The sequence below is a fragment of the Oncorhynchus masou genome, chromosome 20, assembly GCF_036934945.1.
Source record: "Oncorhynchus masou masou isolate Uvic2021 chromosome 20, UVic_Omas_1.1, whole genome shotgun sequence".
Classification (NCBI taxonomy): domain Eukaryota; kingdom Metazoa; phylum Chordata; class Actinopteri; order Salmoniformes; family Salmonidae; genus Oncorhynchus; species Oncorhynchus masou.
In genome coordinates, this window is record NC_088231.1 from 28,532,486 (window position 1) to 28,554,196 (window position 21,711).

Genomic DNA, 21,711 nt, shown 5'->3' on the forward strand with positions numbered 1-21,711 from the left:
GCGGTAACAGACAGACAGCAGGACGCGGTAACAGACAGACAGCAGGACGCGGTAACAGACAGACAGCAGGGACGCGGTAACAGAGACAGCAGGACGCGGTAACAGACAGACAGCAGGATGCGGTAACAGACAGACAGCAGGACGCGGTAACAGACAGACAGCAGGACGCGGTAACAGACAGACAGCAGGACGCGGTAACAGACAGACAGCAGGACGCGGTAACAGAGACAGCAGGACGCGGTAACAGACAGACAGCAGGATGCGGTAACAGACAGACAGCAGGACGCGGTAACAGACAGACAGCAGGACGCGGTAACAGACAGACAGACAGCAGGACGCGGTAACAGACAGACAGACAGCAGGACGCGGTAACAGACAGACAGCAGGACGCGGTAACAGACAGACAGCAGGGCGCGGTAACAGACAGACAGACAGCAGGACGCGGTAACAGACAGACAGACAGACAGCAGGACGCGGTAACAGACAGACAGACAGCAGGACGCGGTAACAGACAGACAGACAGCAGGACGCGGTAACAGACAGACAGCAGGACGCGGTAACAGACAGACAGCAGGGCGCGGTAACAGACAGACAGCAGGGCGCGGTAACAGACAGACAGCAGGACGCGGTAACAGACAGACAGACAGCAGGACGCGGTAACAGACAGACAGACAGCAGGACGCGGTAACAGACAGACAGCAGGACGCGGTAACAGACAGACAGCAGGGCGCGGTAACAGACAGACAGACAGCAGGGCGCGGTAACAGACAGACAGCAGGACGTGGTAAAAAGACAATCTCTTAGAAATATAATCCTTTATTCAACATATGCACACAGAGAGGCCGCTGGTACTCAAACGACAGCAGCACAGTACTCATAAAAACACCCAGTGGTCAGAGCTGACAACGATCCAGCCCTCTTCTTCTCTCTCTTCTTCCTCTCCCGTGGTCTTCTTCAGGCTGAGGCGAGTTGGTCCAGGTTGTCGTGGGAACGGCTGGAGAGGTGAGCCTCCAGGATCTCTCCAAACAGGCCCCTCTTCAGCAGGCTGTAGGCCATGGGCAGCAGCTGTCTGATCACCTTATAGAAGTACTGGGGGACACAGGAAACTGAGTCAGACAGACACACAATGGAAGACAGGAAACAGAGTCAGACAGACACACAATGGAAGACAGGAAACTGAGTCAGACAGACACACAATGGAAGAAAGGAAACTGAGTCAGACACAATGGAAGACAGGAAACTGAGTCAGACAGACACACAATGGAAGACAGGAAACTGAGTCAGACAGACACACAATGGAAGACAGGAAACAGAGTCAGACAGACACACAATGGAAGACAGGAAACTGAGAGTCAGACAGACACACAATGGAAGACAGGAAACTGAGAGTCAGACAGACACACAATGGAAGACAGGAAACTGAGTCAGACAGACACACAATGGAAGACAGGAAACTGAGTCAGACAGACACACAATGGAAGACAGGAAACTGAGTCAGACAGACACACAATGGAAGACAGGAAACTGAGTCAGACAGACACACAATGGAAGACAGGAAACTGAGGGTCAGACAGACACAATGAAAGACAGGAAACTGAGGGTCAGACAGACACAATGAAAGACAGGAAACTGAGTCAGACACAATGGAAGACAGGAAACTGAGTCAGACAGACACACAATGGAAGACAGGAAACTGAGGGTCAGACAGACACACAATGGAAGACAGGAAACTGAGGGTCAGACAGACACACAATGGAAGACAGGAAACTGAGTCAGACAGACACACAATGGAAGACAGGAAACTGAGGGTCAGACAGACACAATGAAAGACAGGAAACTGAGTCAGACACAATGGAAGACAGGAAACTGAGTCAGACAGACACACAATGGAAGACAGGAAACTGAGGGTCAGACAGACACACAATGGAAGACAGGAAACTGAGGGTCAGACAGACACACAATGGAAGACAGGAAACTGAGTCAGACAGACACACAATGGAAGACAGGAAACTGAGGGTCAGACAGACACAATGAAAGACAGGAAACTGAGTCAGACACAATGGAAGACAGGAAACTGAGGGTCAGACAGACACACAATGGAAGACAGGAAACTGAGGGTCAGACAGACACACAATGGAAGACAGGAAACTGAGGGTCAGACAGACACACAATGGAAGACAGGAAACTGAGTCAGACAGACACACAATGGAAGACAGGAAACTGAGGGTCAGACAGACACAATGGAAGACAGGAAACAGAGTCAGACAGACACACAATGGAAGACAGGAAACTGAGGGTCAGACAGACACACAATGGAAGACAGGAAACTGAGGGTCAGACAGACACACAATGGAAGACAGGAAACTGAGTCAGACAGACACACAATGGAAGACAGGAAACTGAGTCAGACAGACACACAATGGAAGACAGGAAACTGAGAGTCAGACAGACACACAATGGAAGACAGGAAACTGAGGGTCAGACAGACACAAAATGGAAGACAGGAAACTGAGGGTCAGACAGACACACAATGGAAGACAGGAAACTGAGGGTCAGATAGACACACAATGGAAGACAGGAAACTGAGTCAGACAAACACAATGGAAGACAGGAAACTGAGTCAGACAGACACACAATGGAAGACAGGAAACTGAGGGTCAGACAGACACACAATGGAAGACAGGAAACTGAGGGTCAGACAGACACACAATGGAAGACAGGAAACAGAGTCAGACAGACACACAATGGAAGACAGGAAACTGAGAGTCAGACAGACACAATGGAAGACAGGAAACTGAGAGTCAGACAGACACACAATGGAAGACAGGAAACTGAGAGTCAGACAGACACAATGGAAGACAGGAAACTGAGGGTCAGACAGACACACAATGGAAGACAGGAAACTGAGTCAGACAGACAGACAATGGAAGACAGGAAACAGAGGGTCAGACAGACACACAATGGAAGACAGGAAACTGAGAGTCAGACAGACACACAATGGAAGACAGGAAACTGAGGGTCAGACAGACACACAATGGAAGACAGGAAACTGAGGGTCAGACAGACACACAATGGAAGACAGGAAACTGAGTCAGACAGACACACAATGGAAGACAGGAAACTGAGGGTCAGACAGACACACAATGGAAGACAGGAAACTGAGTCAGACAGACAGACAATGGAAGACAGGAAACAGAGGGTCAGACAGACACAATGGAAGACAGGAAACTGAGTCAGATAGACACACAATGGAAGACAGGAAACTGAGGGTCAGACAGACACACAATGGAAGACAGGAAACTGAGTCAGACAGACACACAATGGAAGACAGGAAACTGAGTCAGACAGACAGACAATGGAAGACAGGAAACTGAGGGTCAGACAGACACACAATGGAAGACAGGAAACTGAGGGTCAGACAGACACACAATGGAAGACAGGAAACTGAGGGTCAGACAGACACACAATGGAAGACAGGAAACTGAGTCAGACAGACACACAATGGAAGACAGGAAACTGAGTCAGATAGACACACAATGGAAGACAGGAAACTGAGGGTCAGACAGACACACAATGGAAGACAGGAAACTGAGTCAGACAGACACACAATGGAAGACAGGAAACTGAGTCAGACAGACACACAATGGAAGACAGGAAACTGAGGGTCAGACAGACACACAATGGAAGACAGGAAACAGAGTCAGACAGACACACAATGGAAGATGTCTGTTAATGTCTGTTGGTAGTTCTACACTGAGATCTACACCATAGTGTTAATGTCTGTTGGTAGTTCTACACTGAGATCTACACCATAGTGTTAATGTCTGTTGGTAGTTCTACACTGAGATCTACACCATAGTGTTAATGTCTGTTGGTGTGAGAGCGTACCAGCTCCGTGTGTTGAGGTGTGTGTGTGTGTGTGTGTGTGTGTGTGTGTGTGTGTGTGTGTGTGTACCTGTGATCCGTAACAGAAGAGGTCTATGCCCAGCTCCAGCCCCATGCCGTAGTCACACTCGTCGTTAGCGAACTGGACGAAGGTGATCATCTCCTGCAGCGGGCCGAAAGCCTTCATCCTGTCTTCGTCACCCCTGGCCTCCGCTATAGCCTTACAGAGCCTCTTCATACTCGCTACACACACACACACACACACACACACACACACACCAGATGTTGTAAATCGGGGGGAGAGGAGAGGTTGGGGGGACATTACATATTGTGAATAACATCTATTTGGAAAGTGTTTCTGAAACCTGTTCTGGAGTATTCTAGAGTATTCTACAGTGTTCTGGAGTATTCTAGTGGTTCTAGAGTATTCTACAGTGTTCTGGAGTATTCTAGTGGTTCTAGAGTATTCTAGTGGTTCTAGAGTATTCTACAGTGTTCTGGAGTATTCTAGTGGTTCTAGAGTATTCTACAGTGTTCTGGAGTATTCTAGTGGTTCTAGTGTATTCTAAAGTGTTCTGGAGTATTCTAGTGGTTATCGAGTATTCTACAGTGTTCTGGAGTATTCTAGTGGTTCTAGAGTATTCTAGTGGTTCTAGTGTATTCTACAGTGTTCTGGAGTATTCTAGTGGTTCTAGAGTATTCTACAGTGTTCTGGAGTATTCTAGTGGTTCTAGAGTATTCTACAGTGTTCTGGAGTATTCTAGTGGTTCTAGAGTATTCTACAGTGTTCTGGAGTATTCTACAGTGTTCTGGAGTATTCTACAGTGTTCTGGAGTATTCTAGTGGTTCTAGAGTATTCTACAGTGTTCTGCAGTATTCTAGTGGTTCTAGAGTATTCTACAGTGGTATGGATAATTCTAGTGGTTCTAGAGTAATCTACAGTGGTCTGGAGTATTCTAGTGGTTCTAGAGTATTCTACAGTGGTATGGAGTATCTGAGTGGTTCTAGAGTGTTCTACAGTGGTATGGAGTATTTTAGTGGTTCTAGAGTATTCTACAGTGGTATGGAGTGGTCTGGAGTATTCTAGTGGTTCTAGAGTATTCTACAGTGGTATGGAGTATCTGAGTGGTTCTAGAATGTTCTACAGTGGTATGGAATGTTCTGGAGTATCTGAGTGGTTCTACAGTGGTATGGAGTGTTCTGGAGTATTCGAGTGGTTCTACAGTGGATTGGAGTGTTCTGGAGTATTCGAGTGGTTCTACAGTGGTATGGAGTGTTCTGGAGTATTCAAGTGGTTCTACAGTGGTATGGAGTGTTCTGGAGTATTCGAGTGGTTCTACAGTGTTCTGGAGTATTCGAGTGGTTCTACAGTGTTCTGGAGTATTCGAGTGGTTCGACAGTGTTCTGGAGTATTCTAATGATTCTAGAGTATTCTACAGTGTTCTGGAGTATTCTAGTGGTTCTAGAGTAATCTACAGTGGTCTGGAGTATTCTAGTGGTTCTAGAGTATTCTACAGTGGTATGGAGTATCTGAGTGGTTCTAGAGTGTTCTACAGTGGTATGGAGTATTTTAGTAGTTCTAGAGTGTTCTACAGTGGTATGGAGTGTTCTGGAGTATCTGAGTGGTTCTACAGTGTTCTACTTGTAGTGTAGGCCTTTGCATTGGGTTTATATTATAAACCAATTATTTTCTGGCCCACTGAGATACTAAAGGCATTGGCCCGAGACCAAACCTCGTTGCCAATGTTCTAGAGTGTTCTGGAGTCTTACCGTCTGTCTCCGGCAGCTCCCGGTAACCAACATCATTCTGATCAACAGGAACCACCAGGCCGGCTCCATGGAACGTCTTGGTGACAACCTGGACATGGACAGAGGGTGGTTAGACTGTTACCTTCTAGTACCGTCTCAGTACGGGGCGTTACCTTCTAGTACCGTCTCAGTACGGGGTGTTACCTTCTGGTACCGTCTCAGTACGGGGTGTTACCTTCTGGTACCGTCTCAGTACGGGGCGTTACCTTCTGGTACCGTCTCAGTACGGGGCGTTACCTTCTGGTACCGTCTCAGTACGGGGTGTTACCTTCTGGTACCGTCTCAGTACGGGGCGTTACCTTCTGGTACCGTCTCAGTACGGGGCGTTACCTTCTGGTACCGTCTCAGTACGGGGCGTTACCTTCTAGTACCGTCTCAGTACGGGGTGTTAGCGTCTCAGTACGGGGTGTTACCTTCTAGTACCGTCTCAGTACGGGGTGTTACCTTCTGGTACCGTCTCAGTACGGGGTGTTACCTTCTGGTACCGTCTCAGTACGGGGCGTTACCTTCTAGTACCGTCTCAGTACGGGGCGTTACCTTCTAGTACCGTCTCAGTACGGGGTGTTAGCATCTCAGTACGGGGTGTTACCTTCTAGTACCGTCTCAGTACGGGGCGTTACCTTCTAGTACCGTCTCAGTACGGGGTGTTACCTTCGGTTACCGTCTCAGTACGGGGTGTTACCTTCTAGTACCGTCTCAGTACGGGGTGTTACCTTCTGGTACCGTCTCAGTACGGGGTGTTAGCGTCTCAGTATGGGGTGTTACCTTCTGGTACCGTCTCAGTACGGGGTGTTAGCGTCTCAGTAAGGGGTGTTACCTTCTGGTACCGTCTCAGTACGGGGTGTTAGCGTCTCAGTACGGGGCGTTACCTTCTAGTACCGTCTCAGTACGGGGCGTTACCTTCTAGTACCGTCTCAGTACGGGGCGTTACCTTCTAGTACCGTCTCAGTACGGGCGTTACCTTCTAGTACCGTCTCAGTACGGGCGTTACCTTCTAGTACCGTCTCAGTACGGGGCGTCACCTCCTAGTACCGTCTCAGTACGGGGCGTTACCTCCTAGTACCGTCTCAGTACGGGGCGTCACCTCCTAGTACCGTCTCAGTACGGGGTGTTACCTTCTAGTACCGTCTCAGTACGGGGCGTTACCTTCTAGTACCGTCTCAGTACGGGGCGTCACCTCCTAGTACCGTCTCAGTACGGGGCGTCACCTCCTAGTACCGTCTCAGTACGGGGCGTCACCTCCTAGTACCGTCTCAGTACGGGGCGTTACCTTCTAGTACCGTCTCAGTACGGGCGTTACCTTCTAGTACCGTCTCAGTACGGGGCGTTACCTTCTAGTACCGTCTCAGTACGGGTGTCACCTCCTAGTACCGTCTCAGTACGGGGTGTCACCTCCTAGTACCGTCTCAGTACGGGGTGTTACCTTCTAGTACCGTCTCAGTACGGGCGTTACCTTCTGGTACCGTCTCAGTACGGGCGTTACCTTCTGGTACCGTCTCAGTACGGGCGTTACCTTCTGGTACCGTCTCAGTACGGGCGTTACCTTCTGGTACCGTCTCAGTACGGGCGTTACCTTCTGGTACCGTCTCAGTACGGGCGTTACCTTCTGGTACCGTCTCAGTACGGGCGTTACCTTCTGGTACCGTCTCAGTACGGGCGTTACCTTCTGGTACCGTCTCAGTACGGGCGTTACCTTCTGGTACCGTCTCAGTACGGGCGTTACCTTCTAGTACCGTCTCAGTACGGGCGTTACCTTCTAGTACCGTCTCAGTACGGGGTGTTACCTTCTAGTACCGTCTCAGTACGGGGTGTTACCTTCTGGTACCGTCTCAGTACGGGGCGTTACCTTCTGGTACCGTCTCAGTACGGGGTGTTACCTTCTGGTACCGTCTCAGTACGGGGTGTTACCTTCTGGTACCGTCTCAGTACGGGGTGTTACCTTCTGGTACCGTCTCAGTACGGGGTGTTACCTTCTGGTACCGTCTCAGTACGGGGTGTTACCTTCTGGTACCGTCTCAGTACGGGGTGTTACCTTCTAGTACCGTCTCAGTACGGGGTGTTACCTTCTAGTACCGTCTCAGTACGGGGTGTTACCTTCTAGTACCGTCTCAGTACGGGGTGTTACCTTCTAGTACCGTCTCAGTACGGGGCGTTACCTTCTGGTACCGTCTCAGTACGGGGTGTTACCTTCTGGTACCGTCTCAGTACGGGGTGTTACCTTCTGGTACCGTCTCAGTACGGGGTGTTACCTTCTGGTACCGTCTCAGTACGGGGTGTTACCTTCTGGTACCGTCTCAGTACGGGGTGTTACCTTCTAGTACCGTCTCAGTACGGGGTGTTACCTTCTTGTCTCTCTGCTTCATGCCTTTTGTCTTCTGCTCCAGGGAAAAGCCCAGAGACTCCGCCCTCTCTCTTAACTCCTCCTCCAGGTTATCCAGAGCCTTGCCCCCTTCCTTACGCCCGCCCCTCTCCTTCCTCATCCTAACCAGAAACAGACTGAAGGAGAGAGAAGAGGAGGGAGAGTTTGGGCAGAGATTGGAGAGAGACGGGACAGTGAGGGAGGAGAGAGAGGGGGTCAGAGAGACGGGGTGGTGAGGGAGGAGAGAGAGACGGGGCGGTGAGGGAGGAGAGAGAGACGGGGCGGTGAGGGAGGAGAGAGCGAGGGGGTGGGTGAGGGAGGAGAGAGCGAGGGGGTGGGTGAGGGAGGAGAGAGCGAGGGGGTGGGTGAGGGAGGAGAGAGCGAGGGGGTGGGTGAGGGAGGAGGAGAGAGCGAGGGGGTGGGTGAGGGAGGAGAGAGCGAGGGGGTGGGTGAGGGAGGAGAGAGCGAGGGGGTGGGTGAGGGAGGAGAGAGCGAGGGGGTGGGTGAGGAGGAGAGAGCGAGGGGGTGGGTGAGGGAGGAGAGAGCGAGGGGGTGGGTGAGGGAGGGGAGATGGAGGGGGACAGTGAGGGAGGAGAGCGCGAGGGAGGAGAGCGCGAGGGAGGTGACAGGAGGGAGGAGAGAGCGAGGGGGACGGGGAGGGAGGAGAGAGCGAGGGGGTCGGTGAGGGAGGAGAGAGGTGACGTGAGGGAGGAGAGAGGTGACGTGAGGGAGGAGAGAGGTGACGTGAGGGAGGAGAGAGCGAGGGATGGCGAGAAAAAAAGAAAACGTTTTGAAAATGAGTCATCTCTGTCACATCCCATGACCACACCATCTCTGTCACATCCCATGACCACACCATCTCTGTCACATCCCATGACCACACCATCTCTGTCACATCCCATGACCACACCATCTCTGTCACATCCCATGACCACACCATCTCTGTCACATCCCATGACCACAACATCCCATGACCACACCATCTCTGTCACATCCCATGACCACACCATCTCTGTCACATCCCATGACCACACCATCTCTGTCACATCCCATGACCACAACATCCCATGACCACACCATCTCTGTCACATCCCATGACCACACCATCTCTGTCACATCCCATGACCACACCATCTCTGTCACATCCCATGACCACACCAACCAGTGGATTCTCTTGTTGTTGTGTTACTTAAAATGGTCCATGTGTTCCTCGTGTGTTAGTTAGTGGAGGACACTCACTGGACAGCAGCAAACATGTTGTCCCCCATCCGCGTGATGGTACAGCCCTTCTTGGCTTCATTCTCCCCTAGGAACACAGGCAGGGAGTCCGGACTATCTCTGAAAAACAGAGGTGGAGATTAATATGATGTTGTGAAGGGATGCTGTTCCTCTCTGTAAGGTGATGCTGTTCCTCTCTGTAAGGTGATGCTGTTCCTCTCCCTCTAAAGGGATGCTGTTCCTCTCCCTCTAAAGGGATGCTGTTCCTCTCTCTAAAGGGATGCTGTTCCTCTCTCTAAAGGGATGCTGTTCCTCTCTCTCTAAAGGGATGCCGTTCCTCTCTCTAAAGGGATGCCGTTCCTCTCTCTAAAGGGATGCTGTTCCTCTCTCTAAAGGGATGATGTTCCTCTCTCTCTAAAGGGATGCTGCTCCTCTCTCTCTAAAGGGATGCCGTTCCTCTCTCTAAAGGGATGCCGTTCCTCTCTCTAAAGGGATGCTGTTCCTCTCTCTAAAGGGATGCTGTTCCTCTCTCTCTAAAGGGATGATGTTCCTCTCTCTCTAAAGGGATGCTGCTCCTCTCTCTCTCTAAAGGGATGCTGTTCCTCTCTCTAAAGGGATGCTGTTCCTCTCTCTCTAAAGGGATGCCGTTCCTCTCTCTAAAGGGATGCCGTTCCTCTCTCTAAAGGGATGCTGTTCCTCTCTCTCTCTAAAGGGATGCTGTTCCTCTCTCTAAAGGGATGCTGTTCCTCTCTCTAAAGGGATGCTGTTCCTCTCTCTCTAAAGGGATGCCGTTCCTCTCTCTAAAGGGATGCCGTTCCTCTCTCTAAAGGGATGCTGTTCCTCTCTCTCTCTAAAGGGATGCTGTTCCTCTCTCTAAAGGGATGCTGTTCCTCTCTCTAAAGGGATGCTGTTCCTCTCTGTAAGGTGATGCTGTTCCTCTCTGTAAGGTGATGCTGTTCCTCTCTGTAAGGTGATGCTGTTCCTCTCCCTCTAAAGGGATGCTGTTCCTCTCCCTCTAAAGGGATGCTGTTCCTCTCTCTCTAAAGGGATGCCGTTCCTCTCTCTAAAGGGATGCTGTTCCTCTCTCTAAAGGGATGCTGTTCCTCCCTCTCTCTAAAGGGATGCTGTTCCTCTCTCTCTAAAGGAATGCTGTTCCTCTCTCTAAAGGGATGCTGTTCCTCTCTCTAAAGGGATGCCGCTCCTCTCTCTAAAGGGATGCTGCTCCTCTCTCTAAAGGGATGCTGTTCCTCTCTCTAAAGGGATGCTGTTCCTCTCTCTAAAGGGATGCTGTTCCTCTCTCTAAAGGGATGCTGTTCCTCTCTCTAAAGGGATGCTGTTCCTCTCTCTCTAAAGGGATGCTGTTCCTCTCTCTAAAGGGATGCTGTTCCTCTCTCTAAAGGGATGCTGTTCCTCTCTCTAAAGGGATGCTGTTCCTCTCTCTAAAGGGATGCTGTTCCTCTCTCTCTAAAGGGATGCCGTTCCTCTCTCTAAAGGGATGCTGTTCCTCTCTCTCTAAAGGGATGCTGTTCCTCTCTCTAAAGGGATGCTGTTCCTCTCTCTAAAGGGATGCTGTTCCTCCCTCTAAAGGGATGCTGTTCCTCCCTCTAAAGGGATGCTGTTCCTCCCTCTAAAGGGATGCTGTTCCTCCCTCTAAAGGGATGCCGTTCTCTCTCTAAAGGGATGCCGTTCCTCTCTCTAAAGGGATGCTGTTCCTCTCTCTCTAAAGGGATGCTGTTCCTCTCTCTAAAGGGATGCTGTTCCTCTCTCTCTAAAGGGATGCTGTTCCTCTGTAACAGGATGCTGTTCCTCTCTCTCTAAAGGGATGCTGTTCCTCTGTAACAGGATGCTGTTCCTCTCTCTCTAAAGGGATGCTGTTCCTCCCTCTAAAGGGATGCTGTTCCTCTCTCTCTAAAGGGATGCTGTTCCTCTCTCTCTAAAGGGATGCTGTTCCTCTCTCTCTAAAGGGATGCTGTTCCTCTCTCTCTCTCTAAAGGGATGCTGTTCCTCTCTCTAAAGGGATGCTGTTCCTCTCTCTAAAGGGATGCTGTTCCTCTCTCTCTAAAGGGATGCTGTTCCTCTCTCTAAAGGGATGCTGTTCCTCTCTCTAAAGGGATGCTGTTCCTCTCTCTCTCTAAAGGGATGCTGTTCTGTTCTCTCTAAAGGGATGCTGTTCCTCTCTCTAAAGGGATGCTGTTCCTCTCTCTAAAGGGATGCTGTTCTCTCTCTAAAGGGATGCTGTTCCTCTCTCTAAAGGGATGCTGTTCCTCTCTCTAAAGGGATGCTGTTCCTCTCTCTCTAAAGGAATGCTGTTTCTCTCTCTAAAGGGATGCTGTTCTCTCTCTAAAGGGATGCCGCTCCTCTCTCTAAAGGGATGCTGCTCCTCTCTCTAAAGGGATGCTGTTCCTCTCTCTCTAAAGGGATGCTGTTCCTCCCTCTAAAGGGATGCTGTTCCTCTCTCTAAAGGGATGCTGTTCCTCCCTCTAAAGGGATGCTGTTCCTCTAAAGGGATGCTGTTCCTCTCTCTAAAGGGATGCTGTTCCTCTCTCTAAAGGGATGCTGTTCCTCTCTCTCTAAAGGGATGCCGTTCCTCTCTCTAAAGGGATGCTGTTCCTCTCTCTCTAAAGGGATGCTGTTCCTCTCTCTCTAAAGGGATGCTGTTCCTCTCTCTAAAGGGATGCTGTTCCTCCCTCTAAAGGGATGCTGTTCCTCCCTCTAAAGGGATGCTGTTCCTCCCTCTAAAGGGATGCTGTTCCTCCCTCTAAAGGGATGCTCCCTCGTTCTCTCTCTAAAGGGATGCCGTTCCTCTCTCTAAAGGGATGCTGTTCTCTCTCTCTAAAGGGATGCTGTTCCTCTCTCTAAAGGGATGCTGTTCCTCTCTCTCTAAAGGGATGCTGTTCCTCTGTAACAGGATGCTGTTCCTCTCTCTCTAAAGGGATGCTGTTCCTCTGTAACAGGATGCTGTTCCTCTCTCTCTAAAGGGATGCTGTTCCTCCCTCTAAAGGGATGCTGTTCCTCTCTCTCTAAAGGGATGCTGTTCCTCTCTCTCTAAAGGGATGCTGTTCCTCTCTCTCTAAAGGGATGCTGTTCCTCTCTCTCTCTCTAAAGGGATGCTGTTCCTCTCTAAAGGGATGCTGTTCCTCTCTCTAAAGGGATGCTGTTCCTCTCTCTCTAAAGGGATGCTGTTCCTCTCTCTAAAGGGATGCTGTTCCTCTCTCTAAAGGGATGCTGTTCCTCTCTCTCTCTAAAGGGATGCTGTTCCTCTCTAAAGGGATGCTGTTCCTCTCTCTAAAGGGATGCTGTTCCTCCCTCTAAAGGGATGCTGTTCCTCTCTCTAAAGGGATGCTGCTCCTCTCTCTAAAGGGATGCTGTTCCTCTCTCTCTAAAGGGATGCTGTTCCACCCTCTAAAGGGATGCTGTTCCTCTCTCTCTAAAGGGATGCTGTTCCTCTCTCTCTAAAGGGATGCTGTTCCTCTCTCTCTAAAGGGATGCTGCTCCTCTCTCTCTAAAGGGATGCTGTTCCTCTCTCTCTAAAGGGATGCTGTTCCACCCTCTAAAGGGATGCTGTTCCTCTCTCTCTAAAGGGATGCTGTTCCACCCTCTAAAGGGATGCTGTTCCTCTCTCTCTAAAGGGATGCTGCTCCTCTCTCTCTAAAGGGATGCTGTTCCTCTCTCTAAAGGGATGCTGTTCCTCCCTCTAAAGGGATGCTGTTCCTCTCTCTCTAAAGGGATGCTGTTCCTCTCTCTAAAGGGATGCTGTTCCTCTCTCTAAAGGGATGCTGTTCCTCCCTCTAAAGGGATGCTGTTCCTCTCTCTAAAGGGATGCTGCTCCTCTCTCTAAAGGGATGCTGTTCCTCTCTCTCTAAAGGGATGCTGTTCCACCCTCTAAAGGGATGCTGTTCCTCTCTCTCTAAAGGGATGCTGTTCCTCTCTCTAAAGGGATGCTGTTCCTCTCTCTAAAGGGATGCTGTTCCTCTCTCTAAAGGGATGCTGTTCCTCTCTAAAGGGATGCTGCTCCTCTCTCTCTAAAGGGATGCTGTTCCTCTCTCTCTAAAGGGATGCTGCTCCTCTCTCTAAAGGGATGCTGTTCCTCTCTCTCTAAAGGGATGCTGCTCCTCTCTCTAAAGGGATGCTGTTCCTCTCTCTCTAAAGGGATGCTGTTCCACCCTCTAAAGGGATGCTGTTCCTCTCTCTCTAAAGGGATGCTGCTCCTCTCTCTCTAAAGGGATGCTGTTCCTCTCTCTCTAAAGGGATGCTGTTCCTCTCTCTAAAGGGATGCTGTTCCTCTCTCTAAAGGGATGCTGTTCCTCCCTCTCTCTAAAGGGATGCTGTTCCTCTCTCTAAAGGGATGCTGTTCCTCTCTCTCTAAAGGGATGCTGCTCCTCTCTCTCTAAAGGGATGCTGTTCCTCTCTCTCTAAAGGGATGCTGTTCCTCTCTCTCTAAAGGGATGCTGTTCCTCTCTCTCTAAAGGGATGCTGTTCCTCTCTCTCTAAAGGGATGCTGTTCCTCTCTCTAAAGGGATGCTGTTCCTCTCTCTCTAAAGGGATGCTGCTCCTCTCTCTAAAGGGATGCTGTTCCTCTCTCTCTAAAGGGATGCTGTTCCTCTCTCTCTAAAGGGATGCTGTTCCTCTCTCTAAAGGGATGATGTTCCTATCTCTCTAAAGGGATGCTGTTCCTCTCTCTCTAAAGGGATGCTGTTCCTCTCTCTAAAGGGATGATGTTCCTCTCTCTCTAAAGGGATGCTGCTCCTCTCTCTCTCTAAAGGGATGCTGTTCCTCTCTCTCTAAAGGGATGCTGTTCCTCTCTCTCTAAAGGGATGCTGTTCCTCTCTCTAAAGGGATGATGTTCCTCTCTCTAAAGGGATGCTGTTCCTCTCTCTAAAGGGATGCTGTTCCTCTCTCTAAAGGGATGCTGTTCCTCTCTCTAAAGGGATGCTGTTCCTCTCTCTAAAGGGATGCTGTTCCTCCCTCTAAAGGGATGCTGTTCCTCTCTCTCTAAAGGGATGCTGTTCCTCTCTCTCTAAAGGGATGCTGTTCCTCTCTCTCTAAAGGGATGCTGTTCCTCTCTCTAAAGGGATGCTGTTCCTCTCTAAAGGGATGCTGCTCCTCTCTCTCTAAAGGGATGCTGTTCCTCTCTCTCTAAAGGGATGCTGCTCCTCTCTCTCTCTGGTCATTACCTGTAGTAACCTGTAGTACCCCTACCTGTAGTAACCACTACCTGTAGTAACCCCTACCTGTAGTAACCACTACCTGTAGTAACCTGTAGTAACCCCTACCTGTAGTAACCTGTAGTAACCACTACCTGTAGTAACCTGTAGTACCCCTACCTGTAGTAACCACTACCTGTAGTAACCCCTACCTGTAGTAACCACTACCTGTAGTAACCTGTAGTAACCCCTACCTGTAGTAACCTGTAGTAACCACTACCTGTAGTAACCTGTAGTACCCCTACCTGTAGTAACCACTACCTGTAGTAACCCCTACCTGTAGTAACCACTACCTGTAGTAACCTGTAGTACCCCTACCTGTAGTAACCCCTACCTGTAGTAACCTCTACCTGTAGTAACCTGTAGTACCCCTACCTGTAGTAACCCCTACCTGTAGTAACCCCTACCTGTAATAACCCCTACCTGTAGTAACCTGTAGTAACCCCTACCTGTAATAACCCCTACCTGTAGTAACCCCTACCTGTAGTAACCTGTAGTACCCCCTACCTGTAGTAACCTGTAGTAACCCCTACCTGTAGTAACCCCTACCTGTAGTAACCCCTACCTGTAGTAACCTGTAGTAACCCCTACCTGTTTTAACCCCTACCTGTAGTAACCCCTACCTGTAGTAACCCCTACCTGTAGTAACCCCTAACTGTAGTAACCCCTACCTGTAGTAACCCCTAACTGTAGTAACCCCTAACTGTAGTAACCCCTACCTGTAGTAACCACTACCTGTAGTAACCCCTAACTGTAGTAACCCCTACCTGTAGTAACCCCTACCTGTAGTAACCCCTACCTGTAGTAACCTGTAGTAACCCCTACCTGTAGTAACCTGTAGTAACCCCTACCTGTAGTAACCTGTAGTAACCCCTACCTGTAGTAACCTGTAGTAACCCCTACCTGTAGTAACCCCTACCTGTAGTAACCCCTACCTGTAGTAACCTGTAGTAACCCCTACCTGTAGTAACCTGTAGTAACCCCTACCTGTAGTAACCCCTACCTGTAGTAACCTGTAGTAACCCCTACCTGTAGTAACCCCTAACTGTAGTAACCCCTACCTGTAGTAACCACTACCTGTAGTAACCTGTAGTAACCCCTACCTGTAGTAACCTGTAGTAACCCCTACCTGTAGTAACCCCTAACTGTAGTAACCCCTACCTGTAGTAACCACTACCTGTAGTAACCTGTAGTAACCCCTACCTGTAGTAACCTGTAGTAACCCCTACCTGTAGTAACCTGTAGTAACCCCTACCTGTAGTAACCTGTAGTAACCCCTACCTGTAGTAACCCCTACCTATAGTAACCTGTAGTAACCCCTACCTGTAGTAACCTGTAGTAACCCCTACCTGTAGTAACCCCTACCTGTAGTAACCTGCAGTAACCCCTACCTGTAGTAACCCCTACCTGTAGTAACCTGTAGTAACCCCTTCCTGTAGTAACCCCTACCTGTAGTAACCCCTACCTGTAGTAACCTGTAGTAACCTGTAGTAACCCCTACCTGTAGTAACCCCTACCTGTAGTAACCTGTAGTAACCCCTACCTGTTACCTGTAGTAACCCCTACCTGTAGTAACCTGTAGTAACCCCTACCTGTACTATCCCATGTGTAGGAGGGTCATTACCTGTAGTAACCCCTACCTGTAGTAACCCATGTGTAGGAGGGTCATTACCTGTAGTAACCCCTACCTGTACTATCCCATGTGTAGGAGGGTCATTACCTGTAGTAACCCATGTGTAGGATGGTCATTACCTGTAGTAACCCCCACCTGTAGTAACCTGTACTAACCCATGTGTAGGACGGTCATTACCTGTAGTAACCCCTACCTGTAGTAACGCCTACATGTAGTAACCTGTAGTAACCCATGTGTAGGACGGTCATCACCTGTAGTAACCCCTACCTGTAGTAACCCCTACCTGTAGTAACCCATGTGTAGGACGGTCATCACCTGTAGTAACCCCTACCTGTAGTAACCCATGTGTAGGACGGTCATCACCTGTAGTAACCCCTACCTGTAGTAACCCATGTGTAGGACGGTCATCACCTGTAGTAACCCCTACCTGTAGTAACCTCTACCTGTAGTAACCCATGTGTAGGACGGTCATCACCTGTAGTAACCCCTACCTGTAGTAACCCATGTGTAGGACGGTCATCACCTGTAGTAACCCCTACCTGTAGTAACCCATGTGTAGGACGGTCATCACCTGTAGTAACCCCTACCTGTAGTAACCCCTACCTGTAGTAACCCATGTGTAGGACGGTCATCACCTGTAGTAACCCCTACCTGTAGTAACCCATGTGTAGGACGGTCATCACCTGTAGTAACCCATGTGTAGGACGGTCATCTCCTGTAGTAACCCCTACCTGTAGTAACCTGTAGTAACCTGTAGTAACCCCTACCTGTAGTAACCTGTAGTAACATGTAGTAACCTGTAGTAACCCCTACCTGTAGTAACCCATGTGTAGCAGGTGGTCTCCATTCCCTTGCAGTACGGTCTGGTACTCCGGAGGGTCGTAGAAGTGCCTCCAGTGTAGGTGGTAGTTGGGCTGGGGGTTGGCTGAGCTACGGTGGGCCTCCGCCAGAAGGTCAAACGGGCCAACCAACCTCAAACCTAGGATGTCCTTCAGCGCGTCTAGAGAGGGGAATTATATGTGGTCAATATGATCCGAAAATAGCGTGTTTCGGGCTGCTGAATGCTAATAGGATAGTGTTTCGGGATGTTGAATGCTAATAGGATAGTGTTTCAGGATGCTGAATGCTAATAGGATAGTGTTTCAGGCTGTTGAATGCTAATAGGATAGTGTTTCGGGCTGTTGAATGCTAATAGGATAGTGTTTCAGGCTGTTGAATGCTAATAGGATAGTGTTTCGGGCTGTTGAATGCTAATAGGATAGTGTTTCAGGCTGTTGAATGCTAATAGGATAGTGTTTCAGGATGTTGAATGCTAATAGGATAGTGTTTCGGGCTGTTGAATGCTAATAGGATAGTGTTTCAGGCTGTTGAATGCTAATAGGATAGTGTTTCAGGCTGCTGAATGCTAATAGGATAGTGTTTCAGGCTGCTGAATGCTAATAGGATAGTGTTTCAGGCTGTTGAATGCTAATAGGATAGTGTTTCGGGCTGTTGAATGCTAATAGGATAGTGTTTCAGGCTGTTGAATGCTAATAGGATAGTGTTTCAGGCTGTTGAATGCTAATAGGATAGTGTTTCAGGATGTTGAATGCTAATAGGATAGTGTTTCGGGCTGCTGAATGCTAATAGGATAGTGTTTCAGGCTGTTGAATGCTAATAGGATAGTGTTTCGGGATGCTGAATGCTAATAGGATAGTGTTTCAGGCTGTTGAATGCTAATAGGATAGTGTTTCAGGCTGTTGAATGCTAATAGGATAGTGTTTCGGGCTGCTGAATGCTAATAGGATAGTGTTTCAGGCTGTTGAATGCTAATAGGATAGTGTTTCAGGATGGTGAATGCTAATAGGATAGTGTTTCGGGCTGTTGAATGCTAATAGGATAGTGTTTCAGGCTGTTGAATGCTAATAGGATAGTGTTTCAGGCTGTTGAATGCTAATAGGATAGTGTTTCAGGATGTTGAATGCTAATAGGATAGTGTTTCAGGCTGTTGAATGCTAATAGGATAGTGTTTCAGGCTGTTGAATGCTAATAGGATAGTGTTTCGGGCTGCTGAATGCTAATAGGATAGTGTTTCAGGCTGTTGAATGCTAATAGGATAGTGTTTCAGGCTGTTGAATGCTAATAGGATAGTGTTTCAGGCTGTTGAATGCTAATAGGATAGTGTTTCAGGCTGTTGAATGCTAATAGGATAGTGTTTCAGGCTGTTGAATGCTAATAGGATAGTGTTTCAGGCTGTTGAATGCTAATAGGATAGTGTTTCAGGCTGTTGAATGCTAATAGGATAGTGTTTCAGGCTGTTGAATGCTAATAGGATAGTGTTTCAGGATGCTGAATGCTAATAGGATAGTGTTTCAGGCTGTTGAATGCTAATAGGATACAGAGTGGGGGCTGTCAGGGCTGGGTGAGTGGGTGAGTGGGTAACCTACCCCAGGGGTTGTCAGGGCTGAGTAAGTGGGTAACCTACCCCGGGGGTTATCAGGACTGGGTGAGTGGGTGAGTGGGTAACCTACCCCAGGGGTTATCAGGACTGGGTGAATGGGTGAGTGGGTAACCTACCCCGGGGGTTATCGGGGCTGGTTGTGGGTGAGTGGGTAACCTACCCCGAGGGTTGTCAGGACTGGGTGAATGGGTGAGTGGGTAACCTACCCCAGGGGTTATCAGGACTGGGTGAATGGGTGAGTGGGTAACCTACCCCAGGGGTTATCAGGACTGGGTGAATGGGTGAGTGGGTAACCTACCCCGAGGGTTGTCAGGGCTGAGTGAGTGGGTAACCTACCCCGGGAGTTAACGGGGCTGGTTGTGGGTGAGTGGGTAACCTACCACGGGGGTTATCTGGGCTGGGTGAGTGGGTAACCTACCCCGGGGGTTATCGGGGCTGGTTGTGGGTGAGTGGGTAACCTACTCCGGGGGCTGGGTGAGTGGGTAACCTACCCTAGGGGTTGTCAGGACTGGGTGAGTGGGTAACCTACCCCGGGGGTTGTCAGGACTGGGTGAGTGGGTAACCTACCCTGGGGGTTGTCAGGACTGGGTGAGTGGGTAATCTACCCTGGGGGTTGTCAGGACTGGGTGAGTGGGTAACCTACCCTGGGGGTTGTTGGACTGGGTGAGTGGGTAACCTACCCCAGGGGTTGTTGGACTGGGTGAGTGGGTAACCTACCCCGGGTGTTGTCAGGGCTGGGTGAGTGGGTAACCTACCCCGGGTGTTGTCGGGCTGGGTTAGTGGGTAACCTACCCCAGGGGTTGTTGGACTGGGTGAGTGGGTAACCTACCCCAGGAGTTATCAGGGCTGGGTTAGTGGGTAACCTCCCCCAGGGGTTGTTGGACTGGGTGAGTGGGTAACCTACCCCGGGTGTTGTCGGGCTGGGTGAGTGGGTAACCTACCCCGGGTGTTGTCGGGCTGGGTGAGTGGGTAACCTACCCCGCGGGTTATCGGGGCTGAGCAGGGAGCAGAAGTCCCAGAAGAGGTAGAAGTCTTCAGGCATCCTCAGTTTATAGAGTCTCTCCACCTCCTCCCTCAGTCTGGCTGGTACCTCAGCAGTCGGCTCGTCCGGCCGGGATTTCTTCTTCAACTCCCCGTCGGCAGAATCGGACTCCTAAAGAAGGTGAACAGTTGGTGGAATTCTATTCACTAGCTCGTGTAAACAGCTGACGACATTACAGCTGATTGAGTCAAGTTTGAAGATGTGGTTTGATAACTGGGTGTATTCATTAGAAACCAAACCTGAATAAACAGACTGAGAAAGGGGGAGGGACTCCCGGGACCACGTTTAGTAGCAGATATAAAATGCCTTGAAGAAAGAAGATGTGATTACTTATTCTAACATGTCAGAGGCATGTTTGTTCTACATTGCCTATTTCTATCTGAATGTTCCAAAACGTTGAGTCCTGCTGAACGCGCCACTGGATTACAAAAAAAGAAACGATAGTTTTCCCGTTGCAAATCGTTTTGCTTACGGTGTGTGCTAATGAACGTTACCCGGAGCAGCTCGCTCTGCAAAAAGCTCATGGTATACTGTCAATGGACGGTAACTTGGTTATCAGTTTGTTAGCTAGTTTATACTAATATAATGATCTGGCTACACTATCTTGAGAAAACAGTAATATAACCGAAGCTCACTGCAAAAAAAATAAAATAAATGAAACTATTTAGAGACACGTTTAGTTTGTTAGCAGGTTTAGACAGTCATGTAAGATGCCATAGTGGCCCATCCGTGTTTTGTAACGCAAGACAAAAATCCCCCCTTGCTACATAACTCGCTGGCTAAAACCATCCTATCATTGCTCCAATAAAAAAATCTTTATGGGTCTGACGATACCTGAGGAGTAGATTTAGTTTTTCGTTTCCCTGTCATATTTTTCCTCCTCTCCGTTCGACAGCAAACAAGCACACAGCGGTGTAAGCTAACGACAACACATTAGGACTTCTGCCAATGGGAAGTAATGTACAGCGCCATCTAGGGGAGCGGAGTGCGCATTGCGACCCAGAGATACATAACAGAGACAAGAGTGGTGAGAAAAACATCCAATTGTCATACTTGAGTAAAAGTAAAGATACCTTAATAGGAAATGACTAAAGTCTACTAATTGAGTAAGTCTAAAAGTATTTGGTTTTAAATATACTTAAGTATCAAAAGTAAAAAATATGAATAATGTCAAATGTCTTATATTAAGCACAATTTTCTTGTTTTTTATTAATGCACGGACAGCCAGGGTTTCAGTCTGCTTCAGTTGATCCTAGCTACCATTCCTAATGTCGCCCTGTTTCAGTTGATCCTAGCTACCATTCCTAATGTCGTCCTGTTTCAGTTAATCCTAGCTACCATTCCTAATGTCGTCCTGTTTCAGTTGATCCTAGCTACCGTTCCTAATGTCGTCCTGTTTCAGTTGATCCTAGCTACCGTTCCTAATGTCGTCCTGTTTCAGTTGATCCTAGCTACCATTCCTAATGTCGTCCTGTTTCAGTTAATCCTAGCTACCATTCCTAATGTCGTCCTGTTTCAGTTGATCCTAGCTACCATTCCTAATGTCGTCCTGTTTCAGTTGATCCTAGCTACCGTTCCTAATGTCGTCCTGTTTCAGTTGATCCTAGCTACCATTCCTAATGTCGTCCTGTTTCAGTTGATCCTAGCTACCATTCCTAATGTCGTCCTGTTTCAGTTGATCCTAGCTACCGTTCCTAATGTCGTCCTGTTTCAGTTGATCCTAGCTACCATTCCTAATGTCGCCCTGCTTCAGTTGATCCTAGCTACCATTCCTAATGTCGTCCTGTTTCAGTTGATCCTAGCTACCATTCCTAATGTCGTCCTGTTTCAGTTGATCCTAGCTACCATTCCTAATGTCGTTCTGTTTCAGTTGATCCTAGCTACCGTTCCTAATGTCGTCCTGTTTCAGTTGATCCTAGCTACCATTCCTAATGTCGTCCTGTTTCAGTTGATCCTAGCTACCATTCCTAATGTCGTCCTGTTTCAGTTGATCCTAGCTACCATTCCTAATGTCGTCCTGTTTCAGTTGATCCTAGCTACCATTCCTAATGTCGTCCTGTTTCAGTGGATCCTAGCTACCATTCCTAATGTCGCCCTGTTTCAGTTGATCCTAGCTACCAT

General features: G+C 48.9%; 2 protein-coding genes across 3 annotated transcripts in view; both read right to left on the bottom strand.

Moving 5' to 3' along the window:
• Positions 1-21,711, bottom strand: part of LOC135507226 (slit homolog 2 protein-like) — a 640,120-nt gene that overhangs the window by 280,927 nt on the left and 337,482 nt on the right.
• On the bottom strand, positions 801-20,516 carry LOC135507224 (histone PARylation factor 1-like). Of its 2 annotated transcripts, XM_064926818.1 has the most exons (9): positions 20,425-20,511; positions 19,830-19,896; positions 19,527-19,701; positions 16,922-17,108; positions 9,293-9,391; positions 8,037-8,190; positions 5,656-5,743; positions 3,956-4,128; positions 801-1,089 (listed from the first exon to the last, which is right to left on the bottom strand). In XM_064926818.1, the coding sequence occupies exons 3-9, from the start codon at positions 19,588-19,590 to the stop codon at positions 955-957; spliced, it is 900 nt and encodes a 299-aa protein (XP_064782890.1). In that variant the 5' UTR covers positions 19,591-19,701; positions 19,830-19,896; positions 20,425-20,511; the 3' UTR covers positions 801-954. The 2 variants fall into 2 exon arrangements, with proteins under 2 accessions (XP_064782890.1, XP_064782889.1); XM_064926817.1 differs by lacking the exon at positions 19,830-19,896 and having other exon boundaries at positions 20,425-20,516.

Excerpts from the sequence above, each read along its gene's own strand:
- LOC135507224 (XM_064926817.1), bottom strand. The coding sequence starts at position 20,460 with ATGACAGGGAAACGAAAAACTAAATCTACTCCTCAG. Across the intron at positions 5,744-8,036 it reads TGAAGCAGAGAGACAAGAAG|GTTGTCACCAAGACGTTCCA; the intron begins GTAACACCCCGT and ends GTCCATGTCCAG. Across the intron at positions 4,129-5,655 it reads GGAGCTGCCGGAGACAGACG|CGAGTATGAAGAGGCTCTGT; the intron begins GTAAGACTCCAG and ends GTGTGTGTGTAG.